Source organism: Gymnoscopelus braueri (assembly GCF_963280865.1).
Source record: "Gymnoscopelus braueri genome assembly, chromosome: 10".
Taxonomy (NCBI): Eukaryota; Metazoa; Chordata; class Actinopteri; order Myctophiformes; family Myctophidae; genus Gymnoscopelus; species Gymnoscopelus braueri.
Genome location: NC_137611.1, coordinates 20,069,358 through 20,093,597, shown reverse-complemented (window position 1 = coordinate 20,093,597; position 24,240 = coordinate 20,069,358). Strand labels below are relative to the sequence as shown.

At 41.6% G+C, this 24,240-nt stretch overlaps 2 protein-coding genes across 3 annotated transcripts in view; both read right to left on the bottom strand.

Moving 5' to 3' along the window:
* Window positions 1-2,130: 2,130 nt before the first annotated feature.
* LOC308092902 (annexin A13-like) lies at window positions 2,131-11,455 on the bottom strand. Of its 2 annotated transcripts, none has more exons than XM_080439031.1 (11): window positions 11,218-11,455; window positions 10,492-10,567; window positions 9,835-9,929; window positions 8,535-8,702; window positions 8,210-8,243; window positions 7,505-7,584; window positions 6,136-6,204; window positions 5,089-5,190; window positions 4,760-4,835; window positions 4,515-4,627; window positions 2,131-3,879 (listed from the first exon to the last, which is right to left on the bottom strand). In XM_080439031.1, the coding sequence occupies exons 1-11, from the start codon at window positions 11,230-11,232 to the stop codon at window positions 3,760-3,762; spliced, it is 948 nt and encodes a 315-aa protein (XP_080295157.1). In that variant the 5' UTR covers window positions 11,233-11,455; the 3' UTR covers window positions 2,131-3,759. The 2 variants fall into 2 exon arrangements, with proteins under 2 accessions (XP_080295157.1, XP_080295156.1); XM_080439030.1 differs by having other exon boundaries at window positions 8,535-8,705; window positions 11,218-11,452.
* A 4,276-nt stretch (window positions 11,456-15,731) lies between these two features.
* Window positions 15,732-24,240, bottom strand: part of gpr158b (G protein-coupled receptor 158b) — a gene marked incomplete at both ends in the record, with an annotated part of 102,572 nt that continues 94,063 nt past the window's right edge. The window contains 4 exons of the mRNA XM_080439767.1: window positions 15,732-16,715; window positions 16,974-17,518; window positions 18,436-18,679; window positions 22,633-22,788. Coding sequence (XP_080295893.1) covers window positions 15,732-16,715; window positions 16,974-17,518; window positions 18,436-18,679; window positions 22,633-22,788 — 1,929 coding nt within the window. The remainder of the gene's footprint in view (window positions 16,716-16,973; window positions 17,519-18,435; window positions 18,680-22,632; window positions 22,789-24,240) is intronic.

Genomic DNA, 24,240 nt, shown 5'->3' with positions numbered 1-24,240 from the left:
CTTGAGGCCAGCATGACGTGTATGGTGAAGTGAAGTGGCCTCCATATGGTGTGCAGACCGGAGAGAGAGAGAGAGAGAGAGAGAGAGAGAGAGAGAGAGAGAGAGAGAGAGAGAGAGAGAGAGAGAGAGAGAGAGAGAGAGAGAGAGAGAAGCCTACTGTACAGTTCTTAAAGGGCAGGGCCAGTATAAAAACATGTTTTTGTATCTTTGTATGGAAACAAATAACCCTACATCTCAAACCACCAGAGAGATACAGACATACATGTATATGTCACCGGGTGAATGGAGATCCAGGGTGATTGAAGACAGAGCGCTCGTTTTTAGGCACGGGGCTCCTTCGGGGCGAGGCGGGGCTTTTCGAGACAGGGTTTATTAGCGAGGCTCGTGAGGAGGAGGAGGAGGACGGCGCTGCGATGCGGGGGGTTATTACGCGAGGCTCGCGAGGAAGAGGAGCCTCCTCCTCCTCCTCCTCCTCGCGTTTTAAACCGTCCCGTCCTCTCCTTCTCTCCTTCTCCTCCTCCGAGGAGGAGGAGAAGGAGAGCGCGGAGAGGCGGGGCTTTGATGCGCCGACGGAGAGTGGAGACCTGTCTTTTGTTGTTCCCCCCCACATAGCAACCATAATATCTATGAGGGGAACGCTGAACACGCGTTCACACGCACGGCGCGCCGACTTAGTGGAGCTTGAGGCCGAGGAAGTGCGCCCTCGCGCCTCCGGGCGCGAGTGCCCGCACTGACCGGCCGACGCTCCACTAGTCGACTCAGCGCCGTTTGATTTGTAAACCGATAGGGACAGAATAGTTATTTTCATGGATCACTGTGTGTGTGTGTGTGTGTGTGTGTGTGTGTGTGTGTGTGTGTGTGTGTGTGTGTGTGTGTGTGTGTCAGGGAGAAACTAAAACAAAAGCCAGCAGAACACAATAAAAGTATCTTAACAGTCCATTGAAAGCATGAGCGCGTGTGCGTGCGCGCGCATGTGTGTGTGTGTGTGTGTGACTGTGTGTGTGTGGGTGGTCACGGCCATATGTGCTTGTGCACAAGCCTGGCTTGTGGCTCCCTCTAGTGTTTCTTCTACAGAATTGCTGGGTGGGTAAAAACGAGCGAGCCTTCTTCAATCACCCTGGTTCTCCATTCACCCTGTAACATATACACCATACAACCAATCCAAATGTTTATAAAGTCAAAACAATGGTTGACCAAAGTGCTATTTTTTATCAATACAATAATAAAAACCGTAAAACAAAACACAAAGCCAAAAAGGACCCAAAAAAAAGAAAGATGGAGAGGAAATTACAATGAAAGGGGATGATAGTATTTATGTCAATCTTAAGTAGTTGTTACAGAGTTGTGAACATTTGTTTCAGGATACGTCCATCTGGAAACAGTTGTGAGTCGTTTTGAGCTCCTCTTCTTCTCACGTCTGTCTACATCACTGAGTGGGTTTTTAACAGGTTCACCAAAAGTCTGAAAGACCTAATGTATATCATATCATTGCTGTCAGGCAGAAACCTCTTATCTCCATATTTTAACTTTTTTTTTTTTTCGTAAATGAATGCCCTACTTGATCATATACTACAGCGTCACACAAAAGTATCAAAAATAGCAGATCTACAAGCTCGAAACGCTGGGCGAAGCCATGCGTTTCGAGCTAGTAGGCCTAGGTCTGCTATTTTCCATACTTTTGAAAAGTAACAGTTTCATATGGGTTTTCACCCGACAAGACGATATAGCAGTAGGCCTTGTTCTCAAACTTTTTTGACCCCCAAATGTATTTGGTCACAGACCCCCATCTGAAAACAAAAACAAAAAATTCAACATTTGTCGCTGTTTTTTTCCAAGATATTTTTTAAAAACAGCAGATCAACAAGCGCACAACTATTGCATGAGCTTGTATATCGGCTATTTTCAAATAGCCGATGTAATCAATAATTACTTACTAAATGAATGCTATGCGCTTCAAAACATTGAACAAAAAAACTGGAACAAACTGTTACTTTAGTCAAATTAGTTTTAGCCAAATACTTTAAAGCAGGGCAAGTTCAACCGGTTAGTCAGCAAAACTATAGTTTTACACTAGCACCATCTAGTGGATGGAAACAGAGAAAGCTACAATGAATAGACAGTACAGACTGACAGACTTTAATGTAGATATAATTTATTATACTCAAATATGGTCAAATACATTGATGTCAGTACAGTGGGTTAACAAAAACTCAAATGGTGTTTTAATGTGTCAACCTGACAACACTACAGCTTAATGCTGTTCTAATACAGAGAAAGCCTAGATAATATACTTAGTTTAATGAATACATGGAAGTATTACAGTATATATCCATTCTCTAGGATTGTACGCAAAGCTTCGGGGAGTTAATCAGCATGATGGCCTACTGTTCTACATAGTGCAAGTTCTACAGTTCTACATGTCTCTATCGGCTCTCAACAAACACTGATCTGATGATGTTATGGGCAGTTTAACATATAAGTCTGTAAGGGCTATAAATGTTGATTGACTTTCCATAGAAAAAAGAAAACCATTGTACTGTAATTGTCTGGCAATAATGTGTAAATGTCAGTCGAAGGCAATTCTGTGGCTGTGATTAAAATGTGACAGCGGGTCACCAATATAAATTTAAAAACCATACAAAGAGATTTAGGTTTTTCTTAATATTAGGTAATGCGATTACGGTAAATGTCTGTTCCAATTTGGTATCCAAGCTCAAAATGTGACTATTCAGGAGTCAGCACTTATGTGGCGAGTGTCGCAGCATAAAGGAAATTGCAATGCTAGCATTTTATACAAGGCCTCTCTGTGAAGAGTGGAAAAGAAGTGATCACACCTCTGCACACGACAAAGATACACATACAAACAATGACACACAAAGAGAGCGAGAAATCATTAATATATAGAATAATTAATAATACTTCAAATGCCACTGTTGGTACCATAACATAGTCATTTTAAGATTTCAAGCTTCAAGTAATGGCCTACTTAAGTGACTTGGAGCTAAACGGCTAAATATTATGCTGGGACAAACACGAGAAGCATCTTGAGCTTAAGCCTAGCGCCACTGATAGTGAACAGATCACTACTTCTGACAGTTATCTGTTAATAACCATCTGCTGTGTAACTATCTCGACTGTTATCATCTCACGATGCTTTTGTAAAGCCGTCAAGAGCGTGACACAACAGAGAAGGATGGATGCAGCAGCTACATCATGACAACTGCCTATAATGTTGCATTATAGCAAAGCTGCCTGTTTAAAGATTACCATTATGAGTTGACTGTAGGTCAGACCCTGTACACTGTACAGTGTAACTGTATGTATTAGCTTTTGGTCCGCGTTGTGGGGAATAGGCCTACAGTCTGTCACTTAAGCCTGATTTATACTTAGCCGGGCGAAAATAGTCGATCTACAAGCTCACAACCTGTCACTTCACTACGTGTTGTGAGCTTGTAGATCTGCTATTTTGTTTAAGAATATATAAGTGTGAGAAGATGAGATAAAAATAAATATTAAACTGATCATGGTTTAACCAGTAAGTGAATGAGACTTGATGCCATACAGACATGAGAGTGAGAGAGTGAGATGACAGGAAGAGTGAGTGGAAGGATGGAGGTAGGGTTACATGAGGTTGGATGGGGCGTGTGTGTGTGTGTGTGTGTGTGTGTGTGTGTGTGTGTGTGTGTGTGTGTGTGTGTGTGTGTGTGTGTGTGTGTGTGTGTGTGTGTGTGTGGAGGATGAGAACAATATTTGTGTTTCCTAATGCAGTATCTCCAGTAGGAGGCGCTTGAAGTCTCCTCCGCAGTCAGAATCCAGAGCCTCCTTCAGTGGAACATCATACTTCTCCAGGTACATGTCCTTCACAGTCTCCAGGTCGATCTAGGGGGCGCAGTGATGAAGTTGATTTAACCACATTAACCCTGGTTGGTGTCCCTATTGCGGCTTTACATACGTATACAGTTACGTAGTAAAAGCAGCGAGGGACTAAAAACAGGAGAAAACACCACAACGTGCATAATTAAAATAATTCGGGTCCACTCAAAAGATATGCGGTTCACCATTTAACAGGTCCCAGCAACCTAATCATAGACTAACGTGCATTAGTATTTAATTCATTTAAAATTGTGGAAATAGCCGATCTACAAACAACAACGCGTCGCAGCGCGATTATGTAATAATTGTGACAGGCCCGCTCTAGAGGCCATTGTTTTTTGTTGGCCTCTTAGGTTTTCAGTTAGAGTTGTTTTCTGAACCCTCAATAAGAAGAATGCATATAAATCTGGAGTTTAAAAAAACTAAACCTTTTCACAATATTTGTTTTAATTCATTTTGTGGTTTGGATTGTCTTTACAGATGGAACATTTCAGAACTCTAGGGCTCCGGAAACCCATCCAAAACCCATGAACCGTCTTTTCATGAATGCATGGTTGTCAATATGGATATAAGAATGCTTATACCGCAGTGTAAATAGTTACAGTCGTAACACACACACACACACGCATACACACACTTGCCTCAGAGCGGCCAACGATGATGCGAATAAGTGTGTCCTCGTCAGTCCCAGCTCCCGACATGGCGGCATTGAGGCGTCGAGCAAAGTATAGCTGAGGGTTCTTAGCACACCTCACTTGGTTGACACACACACACACACACACACACACAGACACACAAATTAAGCACTTCCCCTGCAACAGCATCAGTATACATGTAATTGATAATTGACTATAGTAAACAGAATCATTGACACTTTCCAACATACCCAGAGTAATGTAGCACTCCTTAAGCGTTCCTGTGGCCTCAGCGTCAATGGTATCCAAGATATCTGTCCCTGAAAGCTGAAGGAAAATAATACAAAAAGAAATGTCTCTTGACCACTTTCAAAATGGCATCCTCATTTTCTAAAGTAGCGAACAAAGTATACTGTATATGGTTTAAGTGATTAAATTAACACTCTGGATTTTACTGCCTACAGATAATTGCAGCATTTAAATTGATAACCATCGAGTAATGTGGTTGAAAAGTGTCAGTGACAGCTGTGCTAAGGGTCACACAGAAGCAGCTTTAGAACAAGATGAGACTGTCACATACCGACTCGTAGACCTTGAAGGTGGCCTGGAGTTGCAGGTAGTTCCTGTGACTCAGGATGTCGCTGAAGGTTGTCTCGTCTGTCCCAAACCTTCCTTCTCCTGCCTGGTGACACGTGACAGCGAAACAATAAGCCAGCTTACTTCATAGGCAGTTTATAAAGCTCAAATCTCCAATATGTATCAAATGGCTCTATAATAACATCATGACAACAATAAGGTGTATCTATGTTAGGTAGTGAAAGCTGCCAAGGACATAGAGCTGGTCAACAAATCGTCTGTGTTGACGACCCTCCGGGGTTATCGATAGGATAGGATATTATTTATCTACAACTTAGCACTACATTATAGCCTACATTATAACACAACAGCACTCATTTGACAATTTAGCATGAACAAAATGGGATCTTTTGTTTTACAAGTAATCTTAGACTTATGTACAAAACTTGGGCCCTTTGTCTGAAATTAAAGCAGTCTGCAATTTCTTCATAAATATCGTTGTGAAAGATAAGTTGTAGGTTGAGCTGATCAGAACGGTAGGGGGTGCCACAACATAAACCAGAAACTGAACGATATAGGCCTTAATCATCACCAAACATGTATTTCTGTGTGCCAGCATTGTTGTATTATTCAATAACCTTATTTCTGGAAGAACAGGACACCTATGATATTGTTATTGACTATTATAAATAGGGTTAGGGTTATTATGTTGTTTAAATATCCACAGGTTGACAAACGAGACATAACGAAGCTGTCGCCCGGCTCCCCATCCACTTCTGCCCTCTTGCCGTGAGTAAACGGGGCAGGTTTTCCATAGAATGAAAGTGGATGGGGAGCCGGGCGACAGCCGCCCGGCAGTCGGAAGCATGCCGCAAATGTGTGAGTCCGGCCAACAGGCCGGGAATTGAACCTGGGGTTTTCTGTTTCCCAAGCAGCCTCTCTACCCAATCCCATTCAACTATGGCCCCACAACTCTATGAGAGGAGTCTGAAGGGTTCAGACTGCGGTGGATCATGCAGGGCGTTTCACAACATTGTTAGTCAATGCTGACCTCAAACAGAGCTGTGGCATCTTGTTCTGCCAGAGCCTCATCCACTTCATAGCCTTCTTCCCTGTTTGCCTGGGGAGGAGGAGAGATGGACAGAAGGAACAGGGAATGTTAAGGGAGGGAGGGACGGAGAATAGGGGTGGTAGATTTTGGGGGTGGGAGGAAGAGGTGCATGGGGAGGGTAAGCGAGTGGAGGAGAATAGGGTCATTGAGTTTTGATTATAGAAAAACAAACGGTAAAACAATCCTCTGGCACACATGTACAGTAAAACAGCTGGGGATGATTATATTCAACATTCTGTGGATAAGTACTGTTGTAGGATATGAGTCATGGGGGTTTGACTGTGTTTGTCCTTCAGACCAGGAGAAGGGAAGGAGAGGAAATGGGCGAGGGTGGAAGTGAATGAGAGATCTAGAGAGGGCATGGACGCCAAAGCGTGATAAACACACAGCATTGACGCCAGTGAACAGGAGGGTCTCAGCACTGTAGAGCAGCGATGCAGCAGTGCAACTCAGTTACCTCACTAAGGAAAATCAACGATACTCAGTCCCAGGGTTATATACAAAAATATTTGTTATATAGCATGACAGGGTTATTGGTTTTCTGATCTTCACCCTCCTTTATCAGGAAGCAAAATGGTATATTTGTGATGATGGCCCCTTTGAAAGACTACTGACTGCTGCGTGAATACGTAGTTTACATACTACATGCTACTAGTACACTCTTTACCAAGTCCCTTCCTGCTGAGATAATGGCAGCTCCACTTGGGGATGAAATCAACCAGTAGCACTGTTGGAAAACACCCGAGGACGGAATAAGATCCATAGCACAGTTGAAAAACAGATGACGATGAGTCACAGCCAAATAGCCTGACAGAAACACAGGCCTGCCGGCCAATACTATGATAATTTGCAGTATTTACTCTCCAACCTTTGGATGGTTCTTTGTTGAAGGACATGTCACACAACAATTTGTCACTGAACCATGTCACTGCCTACTTGTTGTTAACTAGTTGAACTCTTGTTTTAATGTTTTATTGGATCTTGTTTATTCGATACATTTATTTGTTTTAGCTCTTTCTCATTTGATTTTCCTATTTGTCTCATCTGTTTAAGAAAGTAGGTAGCTGATATAGTGCACTTTTACCTTAGCGCTAGGTATACTCTTAGTTGCTTGTTTTAGAAGAGAATGCACTTACGACTTCTGGTGATTAGTAGTTTCGTTCCCCCATGTTGAATACACTTATTGTAAGTCGCTTTGGATAAAAGCGTCTGCTAAATGACTAATGTAATGTAAAACCATAAATCAGGCGCAAGTGTTAATACTGTATGAACCTTTTGGTGTCAAAATGAACTTTTAGTCTGTATTTACCTGTAGTAGTGCGATCAACAGGTTCCTCACGTCTCCACTGGTGTCACTCTCAATGTCTTCCTCGAGGTCCCGCTCATGGACTACAGGTAAAGGTATAAGGTGAATACATACAGTAAGCTGTATTGACGATCTGAGGTCGTAAATGTCCCTGTCTTTAAGCTTTATGAATATCATTTCAACAGAGATATAATGCATGGTGTTAATTTCATTCTATACCGAAAGGCACAGTACAGAAATATATTAAAGTTGTCCAATGAGTTCAACTTGAATATGAAAAAATAGTCTTGTGATGCCATTAGATCAGAAATCTCCACTTAACAGTATTAGGGACTAAGAGCAAGGTTGTTGCTAGAACGGGGGCAAGCATGGCCGCTAACAAACCTACTGCTTTGGAAACCAATCCTGTCACCGCCTCTATATGAAGGACCGTTTTAGACTTTGGATTGGTTCTGTTTTTGTTTTTTAACAACGAAAGCAGGGAGATTTCTTCAGTATAACGGAGGAATAATGTCATGCCATGTCTGTGACTCAACCTAAAAGACAATTCAGGGGAAAATGGCTGTTTTAGCTGTGATTCATTCATATTCTGTGACACCCTTTGGCTGTTTTACAGTATGTGCTGGCTGGGCAACCACATTTTCCAATGTGAACGGAACATCTAATTCATGGTAGTTCCTCTGGATCGCTGTGTAAAAGAGCACCTACCCTGGGCGTATGTTTCCTTGTAGCTCACGATGTCCTACAAAACAGACAACAGAGGACATTCAGTAATCCTATAACAACACAGTGCAGCCACGGAATTTAATGATACAGACACACGCTGGCATCAAAGAGGCACTAACAGGCTGAAACCAAAGAAAGGACAACAGTGTCCGTAAACAATAGTTATTTAAAATGCTGCTGACTCATGTATTAGATTACTTACGCTACAACAGCCCCTGGGTACTTCTCACTATTACGTTTATAACCGCCCTGGCTAAAAGACACACAACAATCTTTCCAGTTGGTTATCGATTACACGCAGACACACCTGATTGGTGGCTGTGCACAGGATCTCCACCAAGACTGCTTCGTCCGTGCCCGCCCCCTTCATGGCCTTCCGGAGCTCCTTGGCGAAGTAGACATGGGGAGGGTCCAACATGGCCATGGCGGCGTTCTCAAAGCTACCCGTCAACTCCTTCTTCAGGACCTCCTCCAACTCCTCAGGGGCCAGACGGGGGGAGAGATGAGGGTGAGGATGACAGACAGACAGACAGACAGACAGACAGACAGACAGACAGACAGACAGACAGACAGACAGTGTGTGTGTGTGTGTGCGCGTGCGGGCGTGTGTTATGCATGTGTTATGCAGATCCCCCCAATAAGTTATAGTGGCTTGTCTGATTCTGTCCTGTGTTTCATACTGAGGAACTGTAATGGCTAAAGGACAGTATTTAGTCTTTTATCTTTAGTATTTTCTATTTACCTATTTTAATCGTATCTATTTTTTGAATCTCTGTTTAAAGTGCACTGTTGCACTTTGATTCGCCACCTCAAGTGAATGAACTTATCCCCAGCCAAATCCATATTTAGAGCTTTCTAGCTAATTGTTGATCAATATGCCAAATCCCTCCTCACTTCGGCAGCAGCCCCTAGTTGATAAACAATCTGTGCAGGCACTGTATACAAAAACATATATCTTTCAGTGAATCTCTTAGTTAGTTAGTCTCATTGGTTAAGATTGATTAACGATCACTAAAAGCAGAGTAGTGGAGAGGGAGACAAAGAGTGCGGCCGACAGACAAGAGGCAGAGACACATATTGTTCTTTTTGGCAACTGACACTGTGACTGTCGTACAATGGAGTATAAAGTAGGCTTAATTCTTTCCTGTTTCCCTCACCCCTAATAAATCGTTCCAACATTCTCAAATGACCTCTCATTGACTCTCTGAAGTCACTGTCATATCCATATAAGGTCCAATAATAGCCCGGGTGTGTATTTGTTTGATCTGCATCATCACACAACCAGCCTTTATGATAGACAGGTCAATACGAGACAGCTAGGTGTTTATACTGTAGTTATAGTTATTCAAAAATAAATAATTGGAGATTCATTCCGGTTTGAGATTTAAAGTGGATGTGGAGCCACACAGTAAAACCTTAATTAAGAGTAAATGTAACTATTATTTTCAGAGAATGAATGCTGCTGTATTTGTGGTTATGTGGTTCTGTAAAATAGGAAATTATGTTTAGTGATGGCCTAAAAGTGATGCATTATAATTCATTACATAATTTGGTGATATTATTGATGTCCCCTCCAGGAAATACTCGAAGTTGTAATGAACACTTACATCATCATACTTTTCAAAGTATGCCTGTTTGATCTCCACACGTTGAGCTGCAGAGCGATTGGCCAGGATGTCAATAATGGTCTTCTCGTCGGTCCCTGGAGGAAAATAGAAAACATTGCCATCGAGTCTCTATTATAGGCAGGACAACATACAGAGTCGTGTATATATATATATATATATATATATATATATATATATATATATATATATATATATATATATATATATATATATATATATATATATATATATATATATATATATATATATATATATATATATGAGATTAAGGTTTCTATTGGAGAACATATTCCAAACAATTACATAAAAATATACACAAACGTTTATAGATTAACATTTTGGAAAACCTTTGAAGACTTGGCAAGGCCAAAATAGATACGCCCGGTTACAAGTGGACACATTGGCTGCATAGTTGCCTATACAAATGTCATCAAAAAAGAGTATGTGTCTGGTTCTAGTTTCAGTGAGATGATTGCATCATGGTGGTACTGACATCCTTCTTATCAGCCTCTTATCAGACAGACAGTAAAGATGCACTCATCCCAAATGTGCACACAAATCATTGCCTGTCACATGCAGATGCAAATCAAATGCCCACTTTGTTTGGGATATTTTAATGGGATTAAAAACACTTACCAAAGCCTTTGCAAGCTTTTCTAATTTCCTTGATGTCAGCAGTAACATCAAAGTCCTCATATGGAACAAGAGTTGGCTACAGAGGAGAAAGTGATGACAGTCATCAAATAGCCTAAGAATCAACCAAACACAGTTATAAACAAAACACCCAGGGAGGACTGGGTTTCAATGTGATGGCTGCTACTGTACAGGGTAACAGTCCAACCCATTTTTCTCCAGCAGGCTAACTAAGGGTGTCGGCTAGTCTGTGGTGGGCTCGCTGAGTCATGGGACAGGCAGCTACGTGGGCCATTGATACAGCCTCCTCACTCTGCATCTGATACAATGCGGCCTTATTGATCACCGAAAAACGATGGCGTTTCTGTGACATTCCACATAGCTCTGGTCCAGAGAGCAGAGCTACATTCCACATAACTGCAGCCTCCTCCTCCGATATGCCACATATTGGGCCAATCCAATCCCCAGAGAGGTTTACAGTAACCTAAATCTATTGGAACTGCGCAATTTCAAACTAGATGTTGGTTATCATAATATTTGCATCTTTCACGTCAACAAAACATAAAATAACAATGTAGCCTATTTTTTTTTGTCAATTACAAGAATTAACGTTACGGTTATTTCTAGTTTCATTTTATTTATTTATTTATTTATTGCCAAATTACGAAAAAAATAAATCAAGGCCGCGTCACTTTTCAAGACAAGTTGCCAAAAATGTAGCGAGTTTACCTGAACGTTGCCCATGATGTTTTTATCTCAGAATAAGTTGATGAAAGATGGATGATGTTGTTGTCTCTCTGAGAGCAGTCGGGTCGGTGATGCAGATCAGAGCAGCAAAGTGCGGACACAGTCAGTCTGACAGGACTCGCTACTATGTTCACAGGATGGAGGCAGGGAGGAGGGGTTAGGTTTTACCCTGAGGACGGGCCGCCCCCGCGGGCGGGGTGCCGCTCCCGTCGGTCGGAGTCTCACGTGATTCCGTCCTCGATCTGCGCATACTTCTTACAACGCCTGCCCACCAGGATTCATGATACACTCATGTGTGTAGAGTAGACTCCACAGTCACACCCTTGTGCAATATTTACATTCAGTGGTCGAGAGTGACTAACCTCGCGTCACCACCAGGCTTTGCTTTAAGTCGAGACAGGCACGCAGGGGAGCGCCACGGAGAGGAAACGAGACCACCTATGTATCTATATCTATCTATCCCTCGTCCACTGACATCCTAAATAAATAAATAAAGCGCTGACGTCACCATCCTTTAACGGTTTAGTTTTCACATTTTAGCACTCACAAACTTCGCCAGTGCAGTTCTGCCACCTCTCAATAATTATCATAGCTAGGCCTACTATTAAACATGTCAGTTAGCAAAACTAAATCCATACTGTATGGGGGGGGGGGGGGTACAGCCTACAACAGCATAATAGGCTATGCCTATCACATTATCATATAAATATATCATATCATTTTCGTGAGGCGTGGCGTGGCGGAACCATAGAGTTAAAATATATCAGACGGAACCCAGCCCAGGCCTCTTCAGTGACAAGTTTGACACGTCTTCGATAGATGTAATATTTGGAATCTCCACATGATGGCGGTGTTGTACTACCGTGAACTGAAGTAGAGTGGGCTGAAATGTCAGCAAGTAAATATCACAAGTAGCCTAAATACCTCTGAAACTCAATACAAATGTTTTCTTCATCACTTTCAACCGTGTGTCCCTGTTTTAGGCATGCCACTTATTGTAAAACGTTGCAAAACGTTTAATAAATCTTTATAATTATTCCCAATATTCTAGTATAGATATTCTACAAGCACACAACAATCTTGCAAATCAGCTATAGTCAGGGGTAGGCTAATATAATATAGGGCTTACGTGGTTAAGAGACGTTCCCATTACAGCTTTAGTAGACAAAGGGACTGTATTTGAAGAATGAGCTCCCTACTGTATGAGGTGAATTGCAGTGCTGGTAAACTGAAACATAAACAATGGCATACTAATTTAAGTACACTGTGAGTGAAATTATGAAACAATGAACATGAGCAGGCACAGTTCAGCTCTAAAATCTTATATCCAACATGACTGAAGCCTGATGCAGGGTGGGTGATGGCTGATTTAAGTAGTCACACCTGTAGCCTAATTGGATGGGTGTGATGATGGCACACCTGTTATGTCTGACTGCTGAGGCTAGGGGCAGCCTGTGTCCTCAGTGACAGGACACTTTTATTACATCCTGTGTCATTTGATTTCTGTGCGATAACTATGGTACCACTAGTTTATACCTGTCCTGAAACGTGGCACGCAGTTCTGTAATCACCAGAAATTAAAAGAGAACTTTGTCCTAAGAGCCTCGGCTTCCATCTGTTCTGCTATTGAGCTGTTACAGAGTGATTTTATAGAAATATTTATTGCAGGTTTGGAGAACAGGGTATTTACTGTAATGTACATGCGATTACAACTGAACACAATATAAATGTACAGTACAAATACTCCTGTGTGTGGATGTTACAACAGCTAGACACTGTAAGCAACATCATATAACAAGCATACAATACAGATAGTGAGCAAGTTACAAGTTCACAAGTCAAACTGTCTGATTGGAAAACAGTGTATGAAAGTAAAAAACAAAGGGGAAAACCATGGGGGGTAGCTTATCAAGCTAGTATGAATTCTGATTTTTGATCTTCCACCTGGTAACTGTTTTATAAGCCAGAAGCAGTACTGCAGAACATGTCATGTCACGTCATTTTGGAGCTCCTACCATTAGAACCCTATTATTACCAGCTTGTTTTTTGTTGTGTTTTGTTGTTTTATTTTTTTGCACACAAAAAAAGAAGGGGAAAAAAGCATGTGTTCCTGATTTTGTAGGTCAAGGTTTTAACAAAGTTAAATAATAGTATACATTTCTGGTGGAGTCAGTCAAGCATGGTAGCATTTTCATTGCTCAATAGGAGGAAGTAATCTGACGTGATGTCAGCAGATCGGGAAAAAAATCGCCAGATTTAAACAAATCTCTCGTTCTCAACAAAAAAAATCATACTACTATCTATTTAGTGTGGAAGTTCTCATGATATCAGAATATCAAAACAAATATTGGATAGAGATGTCAAATGATATAAGATAGGTCACATTCCATATAGACAATGACGGTGACTCCCCCAAACAGGGACACGGTCTGGTGACGTCCTGGGGAGCCGCGGCACCCACTTTGAAAACCTGTGGCCTATAGTGCATGATGCTAAACTCAACTCACTATGTTTGTCTGTATTAAACTGGTGGTCACACATGGTTTTGATGACAATGGAGAACTGTTTGTTTTATTTTATTTTTATCAGCAGGCGAGTGATGAGGTCATGCATTAGATGTGTGAAGAAACACTGCCAATGCCACACGCACACAATTAACGCATGCAGGCTCTCATGTGCACAAGCAAAAGCACACACATATACACACACACACACACACACACACACACACATCCGTGCAAACACAGTGACAAAGTAGTTATTTCTTTATTAGCAAAATGAAGGTGTCCTAGCATTTCCTAGGAAAAAAAGTGTAATTTCAAGCAAATGGCGAAAATAGGCGAGCAACTGAAAGGAAGAACTGCACTATTCACACCTTGTGCCAAACTCAGATTTGGCTTTGGTCCTTAAGTGTCCTTGGGAAAGACCTTCTTGCTAAGTGTACTGTGGACCTACAACATGATGCAGTTCATTTTGAAGAGGGGGCATTCTGTCTAAAATTCTGTTTGATGTGTCAGCTGTACCTGTATACTGTACCAGTGTTAAACAAAGAGGTGGAAACCATCATAGATATTTCAGCACTGCATAGATTATTCCCGTAACAGCAAGCTAGTTGGAAAATCCATGTACATTATTGATACCAATGCACACCATTTCAAAAGCATTATGTTTTACACAGGGACTCCAATAACCATAAGCAACAACATCAAACATTTCACCGTCATGTACTAAGTTAATACACATTAAGTTCATGGATGTCTGACATTTTGCCACATGCTGGCCTATGACAAATGTATACACATAATTATGGTCGACCTTTGTCAGAACATAGGCTACAGTACAGCATAACCGATCAGCAAAGCAAATCATACTTTGAAAACGCATCTCACTTCTCCATGTTTCTTTTCAAAATAATCTTCTCATTATCATTCATGGTTCAAGATTAAAGGCTAGTTTATATCTCGATGCAAGGCCCTTTTGACAAGTGTCGCTGACAAAAATGACCTATTTTCAACTGATTTTCAAAGTGTAAGGCATTATAAATGTGTCTCAGGGCTTTGGTCGTTTTCCACATTAATGATGCCAGTTTTAATTAACGGTTTCACTGTATGCTGTATGTCCTTCCATAGGTTTGTCAAGCATTTAGTTTATTAATCAGCGCACTGCTGGGTATTTCAGCTGTAAACAATAAATCCACGGGCCAACAGATTTAACTACATTTATTGGCAAACCGCTGTGTGACCTGATGCAAACCTGTTTAGATTTGCCAAAGATACAGACATAAAAGTTGTCCGTTCACACTGGCCAGTGAATAAGATATAATATCAATAAAACATTTATTAGTCTCACTTCACCACTCCTCCATATTTGGCAAGATACTTTGGAGTTGGAGGCGACACTGCCTGACATTCTGTAAGCAACATTCCACTGACCATATTCACACGTTAATAGACATTTTGCTCTATGTCATACTAGGGAATAGGAAACCTCACCATCGGGTGGACATGTATGGCGTAAGAACAAAATGGCCACCATGTTAATAGTTCAATTACCCCATCAGGTTTAGCCATGACTTTGTTCATAATCTTTGAGGTCAAAGGCTTGCCTGGCATGCTGGCAAGTACAATTCATTATCAAATGTATTTGATGTTCTCACTGTGATGTAACACAATTCAAATTGAGCCACTGTGCAAGCTAAAGTGCAGACTTAGTATTCCTCTACATTCCAAACAAAGTGACTTTAAATTTGCAGCGCACCAACAACACAAATCTTGTCACTGAACGAATATCTTTGTTTGGAATGCATCATTAGACAATAGGACCATGTTTTGTTTTTCTTCATAAAATGATTGAACAAAGACTAACTCCCCTACCAATACAAACATTGGAATTTAAACTTTTAGTAAAATAACTCCAACAGTCAGAGTTCTTAGTTTCCCTCTGTGTTGCAAATCTGTGGATACAAAACATACAAAGTCCATGATTACACTTGGGCATCATGCCTTCTTCCCAGAGTCTTGGGCGTCAAAATCCCAAGGGCAAACCTCAGCCATTTTGGTACAGCTGATCACTGGGGGCATGTCGCTAGAGCTCAGGGAGTTCTCTCTCTCCCTTTCTGTTGAGGTTTTAGTCTGATCAAGGCTGTCATGTGAGGGCTCGGTCTCCCAGGGACAAATATCCGCCTTCTGATTCTCCGACACCTCGGGATCCTTCGATGAGCTCCTCCGTCTCCCTGAAACTGGGCAGCCGCTCTCCGAGGAGTGGCTGCCATGCCGCCTCTCTGACGAGGGCTTGCTGGTAGAACTCCGCCTTTCCTTGCCTTTCTCCTTGCCTTTCTCCTTGTCCCGCCCCTTCTCCTTCTCCACCCTGTGATTGGAGGAGCAGGAGCCTTTCCGTTTCTTCTTGGAGTGCGGCGTGGGGCTGTTGCACGTCTTCTCCTGCTTGGGGGAGGGCGGTGCCGGTGCGTCATAGTCCCATGGGCAGATCTCTACCATCAGGGAGGGAGGCTGCAGGAGGCTTCCTGTGGACTTGGAGTGGTCAGAGTGGAGAGTCTTGGGCTTCCCGTCGGTGGGAGTGACACTCTTCTTGCGTCTGATCCTTTCTGGTGAGATGGAGTCGGAATCACCGGCCAGCATAGGCTGCTCGTCAAAGTCCCAGGGACAGACGTCTGGCTTGAGAGGGAGAGGCGACCTGGGAGAGCGGGGCTTCCTGCTCTCTCTGCCCTCCTCGCCTCCCTTATCTCTGGAGCGCCGCCTGTTCGCAGGGGACTGTCCTGCTCTCTGCTTCTGCTGAGACCGGACGCTTTTGGTGCAGCTGACCCTGTGTGTTGAGGTGGTTTCTTCCGGAGCGATGGAGACGTGTTTCTGCATTTTCCCTTCAGAGGGAGTCGGCGGGTCGTCTATGTCCCAGGGACACACCTCAGACAGGTCATACAGGTTCCTCCCCGGTTCAGAGCAAATGGATGGCTGGCTGCCACTCACCTGTTTTAACAAAGCAGTAATCAATTGTGTGTTCAACTCTATCATTTAACGATCAGATAAAGAAAAAAGCGGACCAACACACAAATCAATCAATCAATCAATCAATCAATCAATCAATCAATCAATCAATCAATAAACCATCCAACTGCCACACAGATTGATCGACCATTCGATCGAGATCTCCACCATCATCAATCAATCAATATCTCTCAATAAATTATTTCCACACTTTTTAAAGACTGCAGTATGACAGGATACCTGTTGTTTCATGATGCCCATCTTCATGGGGGTCTTGGAGTACTCCACTGATTGGCTGATAATCATCTTGGGGTAGTGTTCCGGTGTCTCATCCACCTCGGACAGCGTGGTCCCATCGCGCCCCTTCAGTCCTCTCTTGCTGGCATCCTCCACACTGTTGGTCTTGCTGGTGAGTCCTGGCATCTTTTCCTTGGCACTGGCGATCACGCTCAGAGACTTCTGCATGATGGATGTGCGTAGCTGGACGGGCTTCTTGTCATGCGTCAGGTTGTGCGCACTGGCCGACTTCCAGAACAGTGGAACGGACTCTGTAGACTCGGCCGACTCCAGTCTCGGTGGAGTCGGCGGCGACTTCTTGCCGTGTTTGCGGCCAATGAGGGAGCCCAGGAGAGAACCGTCCCCGTTTCCAACGGGGGTCATTTTGTCTACCACGGTGGAACCGTCAAGGCTCCCAGTTTCATCACCCTGGTCACAGACATGGTCGTAGCTGTGTGACTTCTTCAGGCCAAGGACTTTGTCCTTCAGAGAGTCGTCCCGTGTTTTACCTAAATGGGTGATTAAAATAAGTAAAGATTCAATTATTCAAACAGTCCAATGGTCTGAAAAGGAGGAGCACATCACATCACACATATATATCCACATCTGACCATGAACAACTTAACCACTTAAACCCTATACTTCATTGACCAGGGTCCCCCAGGGCTCTATTCTTGGAAACATTAAATCTCTTCTGCAAAATAGCAATCTAAAAGCTCACAATATGTCGCAACTCGCAACATGATGCACTATGAGCTCTTAGATCTGTGATTCAGACCAGATTTAGTGTTTGCCTTTTATGACATATGCCCTAAATAGCATGCTAGAGTTCATGTGGTTTAAGCGAGAGAAACTACTGTATGACGGAAAAACAAAATACAAGAATGTGGCTACTGACATGGAATGGAGGAATGTTTCTGTTGACACATTTATTAGTCAATACTTAAAATGTTCTTTATGTGTACATGCCAAACCAATCATATTCTTCTATAAATCATTTTCTGTATTATGTGACATTACAGATTAGGCTTTGACCAATTAGATGAATGCCAGGAAAAGGATACTAAATCACCTAGACATTGTTGCAATACATCGGCTTTGTCTTGACAAAATAGCTATTCTATGTGTCAACTCGGTGTATGAGTAACACGGCTTGGGTAAGGAAGACGTGCGGCAAGTACTTGGAGCTGATGGTAGGCGTTGCGCTCCACCTCAGCAATCCATCTCTCAGGGGTCTAGCACATTGAAATAGGGACAGACAACCTCATTGTCAGCCAGTACCGCCAAAAGCCCCTCTGACCTACTCTTACTATGTGTAAGTGACAACGCCTTGGTATCGTTCATTAAGAACTCGTACTACTGTGGCTTGTAAACGAGCTGTAAAAAAAATTGGAGAAAATGATTCTCATCAGCCCGGTGGCGTTACCGTGGTGTGCGGGGTCAAATGGGTTCCTCCGCAGAGTGCTGCGGTTGCTGCCGTGTTCGCTGCCGTCCTCGCGGCTGCACTGTCGGTGCATGTGCATGGACTCTGGGATCTCTGTGATGCGCTTCATCAGTGTGCGGCCCAGCCCTTTCCTGGAGCTGCGTTTCTTGTGCAGGTGGGGGTTGTTGGCCAGCATCTTCTTGCGTTTGTGGACCTCCAGCTGGGCGTATAATTTCTTCAGCTCATCCTGATAAAACAGGGGAAACAAATGGCAACACTGTTAAACCTAGTTTATACTTTGTTGCACAATGTGTCACTCACTGAAAAGAACCGGTTTTTGAGCATCTCGTAGATCGTGTATATTTACTGAAAGCGACACCATGCACCACGTGCAACAAGTTAAATTAGGCTTTGGCCAGCATTGCGCGAGTACGTAGAATGAGAATCAGGATCAGTTTCATTGGCCAAGTACAATGAATTACACACAATTACAAATGAGTTACACACACAATGGATTTGATTTGGTCAGGTGCTATCTACTGTAGGTTCAAATATCCAGAATTTCCAGACTGCTATGATCCTTAAGTATAACCTGGCATCTGTTCAGTCAAGAGAATCCTGCTCGAAACAGAGCATATTGTATTCATATGTATATGAATACAATATGGAGATTGAGCCAATTCTAAAAATAATTATAGCACAGAACCAGAAATGGCAATGCAACAGTAAAACAACCTTGTAGAGAACTCCATGAACTATCACTAGTTCCCTAAACACTGTTAATAATGGAACAGGCCAGGGACTCTTGACAGTAACAGCCACAGCACTGCTGTACTGTACAAACTAATATTTAACGAAGCAACACAGTGAAAATGCAGAACATTTTCAAGGATAGGGTGTACTTTTTATATTTCCATCCATTGCTTACAAAAAGGCCAAAATGTACAACAAATTAATCTCACTTACAAGTATGTTCCATCTGGCCAACACCAGATATACAGCTCATATCCAGAGGTCTTAGAACACCATTGTCCAAAGAAAACAAGTCACAGAGCTGTTCTATTGTTTTGGTACTGTACACATAATCCATCATTGTGATGAACACAGACATTGTACCTTTTCCTGGAACAACTTTGAACTGTGAAGTGACAGCGATTGATATTTCGATCTACCTCTTGGGCAGACTTGAGTGTAAAAAGGGCAACGCACATGCTTGGGGGAAACAGAGTTCTATGACTTCCGGATGTGAGCTCTAAGTTTAAATTGTCATGAGTACATTCAGACAGAACGCAGATATTACGTGGTGATGAACGTAATTTTTCTTTGGAACAAGGTAAATAATGCAGTAATTCGCATTTTCGTCATGCCCTCGGCGTGCATGGCCTTTATGCTTTAAGGTATTTTCACACGGGAAGCGACTCGCGACTCACGGAGCAATTGTCCGTCTGTGTATAGCAGTAGTTCTCAAACTTTTACATTTCAAGGTCTTCCCTTAACTCTGACAGTATACAAATGGAACGGGTCCATTTGGTTCTGTCAGAGTTACAGACTTGTAAGGGTCAATTTAGAGCCGTTTCACACTCAGGTCCCGGGTGCGCACTCCAGACCGCTTGGCTAGTGTGAATGTAGCGAATCGACCCGCGAAACGGGTAACCGTTCCGTTCCCGAAACCACCTCCGGAGGCAGTTTCGGATCCGGATCATGCGTTTTCGGGTACGGTACGCTGCAATGTGAAAGCAAGCGTACCATTAGACGGAAGTGGCCCGCTATTTGGAATAGGTGACGGTATATAAACTCGACAAAAACAGCCAACAAAAACACTGCTCTTCTAGCCGGTGCTACTGAATGAATGAAAACGCACCAGAATGCATTGCGCACTTAAAGGGATACTCCACTTTCAAATAAAATAAACATTAAAAATATATATTTAAAAGTTATGGCAAAATCACGGCCCCCTCACACATTAGAGTGTGTTAAGGTGGGCTGGTGCATATTACTCTTAAGGTGGAACATAACAATTGAAATAATAATCAACTTATATTATGGGAGCCTTTCTAACAATTTTACTCATTCAATTCTGAACCGATTCTTAAAATTTAAAATTCTCTATTAGCTGTGAAGGGCCTTCTTTCATGTCTATCAGTCATGAAACATTGGCGGGTCTCCATCGCGCATTTCAGGTGCGCGAGCAGCGCATATAGTATATCTTGTGGGTATCTTGTGGAGTTTCAGCTACTATGCATCCCAGAAATATATAGCTTATAAGGCTTTGTAATTTGAAATTTGTAAGTAAATATGGTAACTCATTTAGATGTAGGCCTACGTAGGTTTATAGTTTCCCAAGGACTATAGCCGTTTCACTCATGATGCAATTTCTCCTGAATGCACAGTTTAGTTTATCCCTTCTAAATAGCTTATGTGAGCATAATAAAGAATAGCAGAATAATACATTAAATTACTATCCAAAATACATTATAATGAGCATTATGAGGACCAGTTATATGAAGATAATATATAATATAATATTATAATGAGCATAATGAAGAATAGCAGAATAATTACTATCCAAAATAAATGAGAAGTTTATTTTTTATTAATTCTACAGTTTCACACACAAACGAAACATCTCTGTGCTTTATTGTCATAAATTGCACTCTTCTACCATATGAATCTGTCATTCATAATTATTGATGTAATTCACATGTATGTCTGTATTTGTTTGTTTGTTGATGTGGGCAACGAGACCAAAGTTATTTTGGTCTCATTTTAGTTTGTTTAAATGTGTTTTCTTTATTGCTTGTCAGAATTAACTTACTTGTTAACTATGGTAGGCTATTCCCTTAAAAAAAAACGTGTATCTTTTATTTGACCTTTTCTCCAATTGTAGCATAAAATAAGGTAAAAGAGGTTGTTCAGCAGCACTTTGTAACTCATGTTTTGAAAAGTGCTATATAAATAAAGTTATTGTTTTATTATTATGTAGCCTACTTAAACCCTCTATTCTCAGTAAAAACGGACCTACTTTTCTTGGACGCTTTTATCTGTCAACACCAAATCTCTCTGTCAAAAATAGCAGATCTACAAGCTCACAACGCGTCGCGCGTTGTGAGCTTGTAGATTGGCTATTTTTGGCTTATGTTCCCCCCATGCTGGGGTTCATGTGGTTAATACTATTCATAATAATGTAATGGTGTTTTAATTTTGTCAAGGCACCTTGAAATAAAATATTAATATTATCCAGTGATATAAAAACATTAGCTAATGTTTTCATATCACTGGATAATATTAATATTTTATATTGCACGTGCATGATGTTTTCATGATGAGTAGTGTTATTCAGTTCTCACTTCTCACCGCAACTCCGCCCCCTTGCTTTCAACATATTTAAACGCATATTTGTGCGAGACCAGCACAAACATTGTCGCATAGTTGATGACGTCTGTGTCCACAGGGGAAACACTATGTGCATGCCGCCACCTGTAGGATCGGGGGTGTATATGCATGTGTTCTCTGGTGCGATAGGATCTATGCCCAATGTGAATGCAGGCCAGCATTCGATCTGGGAAACGTTTTCAATGAAAACGGATCCAGTGAGAAACGGCCCTTAGAGTCCCTGGAATCCACTTTGAGAACCAGTGGTGTATAGAGTACCGAAGTCCTGACACTCGTTCATCCCCTGGGTCACGGAAGTAATTTCTCTATGGAAAATAACGGTCGTCGTAGAATCGTCTCATATAAGAATTGTGGTCCAAAAATAAATAAACTGTCCCGGCGATATTGTCAGGGAGGTGGCTCTGTATCGTTTATGATGGTCAGTCACTCATATTTGATACAGTCTGTTTCTGGCGAAGATTTAATTAATTCTACGGCGGTAACGTTAGCGTTTTCTCGCCGTCAGTTGAGCCTTCGTACCCATATGAGTCAAACTGTCGTGCTCATTTTTTTATTTTCGGAAATCGGAACACAGTTCTTATATGACGCGATATTGAACTCGTCAATGGGATTTCAGAATTTGGGAAGAAAAGTGACTCAGGTAGGATGCGTAAATTACGTCAGACTTCGGTGCTCTATTCACACGAGAAGTTATCCAAGTGAGAATGCAAGTGTGTCGCTCCGTGTCTGAAAAGCTCTTTACATGTACAGTATCTCCAAAATGACAAGAATATCTGTGCTCTGTTTGAAATCAATGTGAACGCTCACTCGTATGTCCTCTGGGTCCAGGCTGTGTTCACTCCAGTTAATGCCAGAGTTAATGCTGCTGTGCAGGTATGAACCGGACCGTCCCATGTCCAGCTCCTCCTCATAGGCCTCAGTGGCGATGATGTCATCCCTGGCCTGGGTCCCCTTGGAGAAGAACTAGGACAGATGATGAGACAAGATCCGATTACTAAATGCAAAGCTATACTATCAACCAGGGATCTGAAACAGGTTGGATGAATGAATGGAAAATAATAATAAAACATTAAAAAAATGCCATGCTACGCTATGTCGTCCAATGTAAAAAACATTAACAAAAAATTCCAAGCTACACTATATGGTTCAAAGTAAAAACCATTAAAAAAATGCCATGCTATACTATGTCGTCCAATGTAAAAATCATTAAAAAGATGCCACTTCTTCTACTGCTTTCTGCTTCTACTATACACAGCATACAGTATAGTGTCTTGCACCCTGTGGTTTGCACATTGATATTGCCTCGTAAATTGTTTTGTCCCACATGTATGTTCTGTTGCACCTGTACACCTGTATGTCCTACATACTGGCAGTAAAGTGTTTCTGAGTTATTACTTCTGAAAACATAGTCACTTGCGCTGTACAGCAGAGTAAGGGTTTCTGATCCAACTTCACCTACTTCCAAGATGCACAGAGAAGGGGAAAAAAAAGTCTAAAGAGGTCAATACTCCAGCAACACTTCTAGTATAGAAGTAACTTTATTGTTAGACCAACACATTTTGGCTTGTGGCTTTCATCAGTGTCATCATGATTTTATTGATCATAAAAGGTAATATTAATATAAAAACTATAATGTAAAAAAAAAGTCATGGTAGTTTTCATTATGATATCGTCGTACCGATACATAGGAACTTAAAGTATACTATGTTAGTTCCATTGATCCAAGCTGGAACACAATCGATTGATTGATCATTAAAATAAACATGCTTAATACGGCAGCCATTTGGCTATACCTACCCATAAGTAGGATAGGTATGCTTATCATTCACGTTCACAGGGTTTACTTGGTTGAAATTCCAACCAGGTCAATCAGCGTCATTTGAATGCAATGACATGATACAACTGCACCAGACATTTCAAAACAACCATGGCGGTAATAGTGTTGTGCAATCGTATCGATGTAGTTGTTGTAGCTGTTGTGAATAGAATCTCAGGAATAAATTAGATTGAAGCAAGTGAAAATACAATAACTTACTAAGATATGTTGAACAAAAGGTTAGAAGCTGGGAACATGATGGGTAAATGTGGCATATGAGGCAAATGTGTCAAAGTGTAAAATTACTTTTTAATTGTTTGACAGTTTGCCTGACAAAAAAACAGCTTTAACACTTTGTTAATTTAGTATAAGCAGATATGGGTAATCACATTACACAATGAATACTGCAAATAGGGAGAGAAAGAGACATTTTGCAAAACATATGTAAATGAAGGTAGAGATGAACTACTTCTACAGTACTTTATACTGAAATAAAACGAATAATCATGATAGACAATAGACATGTTATGGCTGTGTTTCTTTGTTCTGGTTGCATAAAGAATGAAATAATAATCTAGCCCAGTCTCAGTAACAGATGC

Coding starts and splice junctions, on each gene's coding strand:
- LOC308092902 (XM_080439030.1), bottom strand. Junction 6,205..7,504: donor TGTTGATCGCACTACTACAG/GTAAATACAGAC, acceptor CCTCCTCCCCAG/GCAAACAGGGAAGAAGGCTA. Junction 4,628..4,759: donor GGAGTGCTACATTACTCTGG/GTATGTTGGAAA, acceptor GTGTCAACCAAG/TGAGGTGTGCTAAGAACCCT.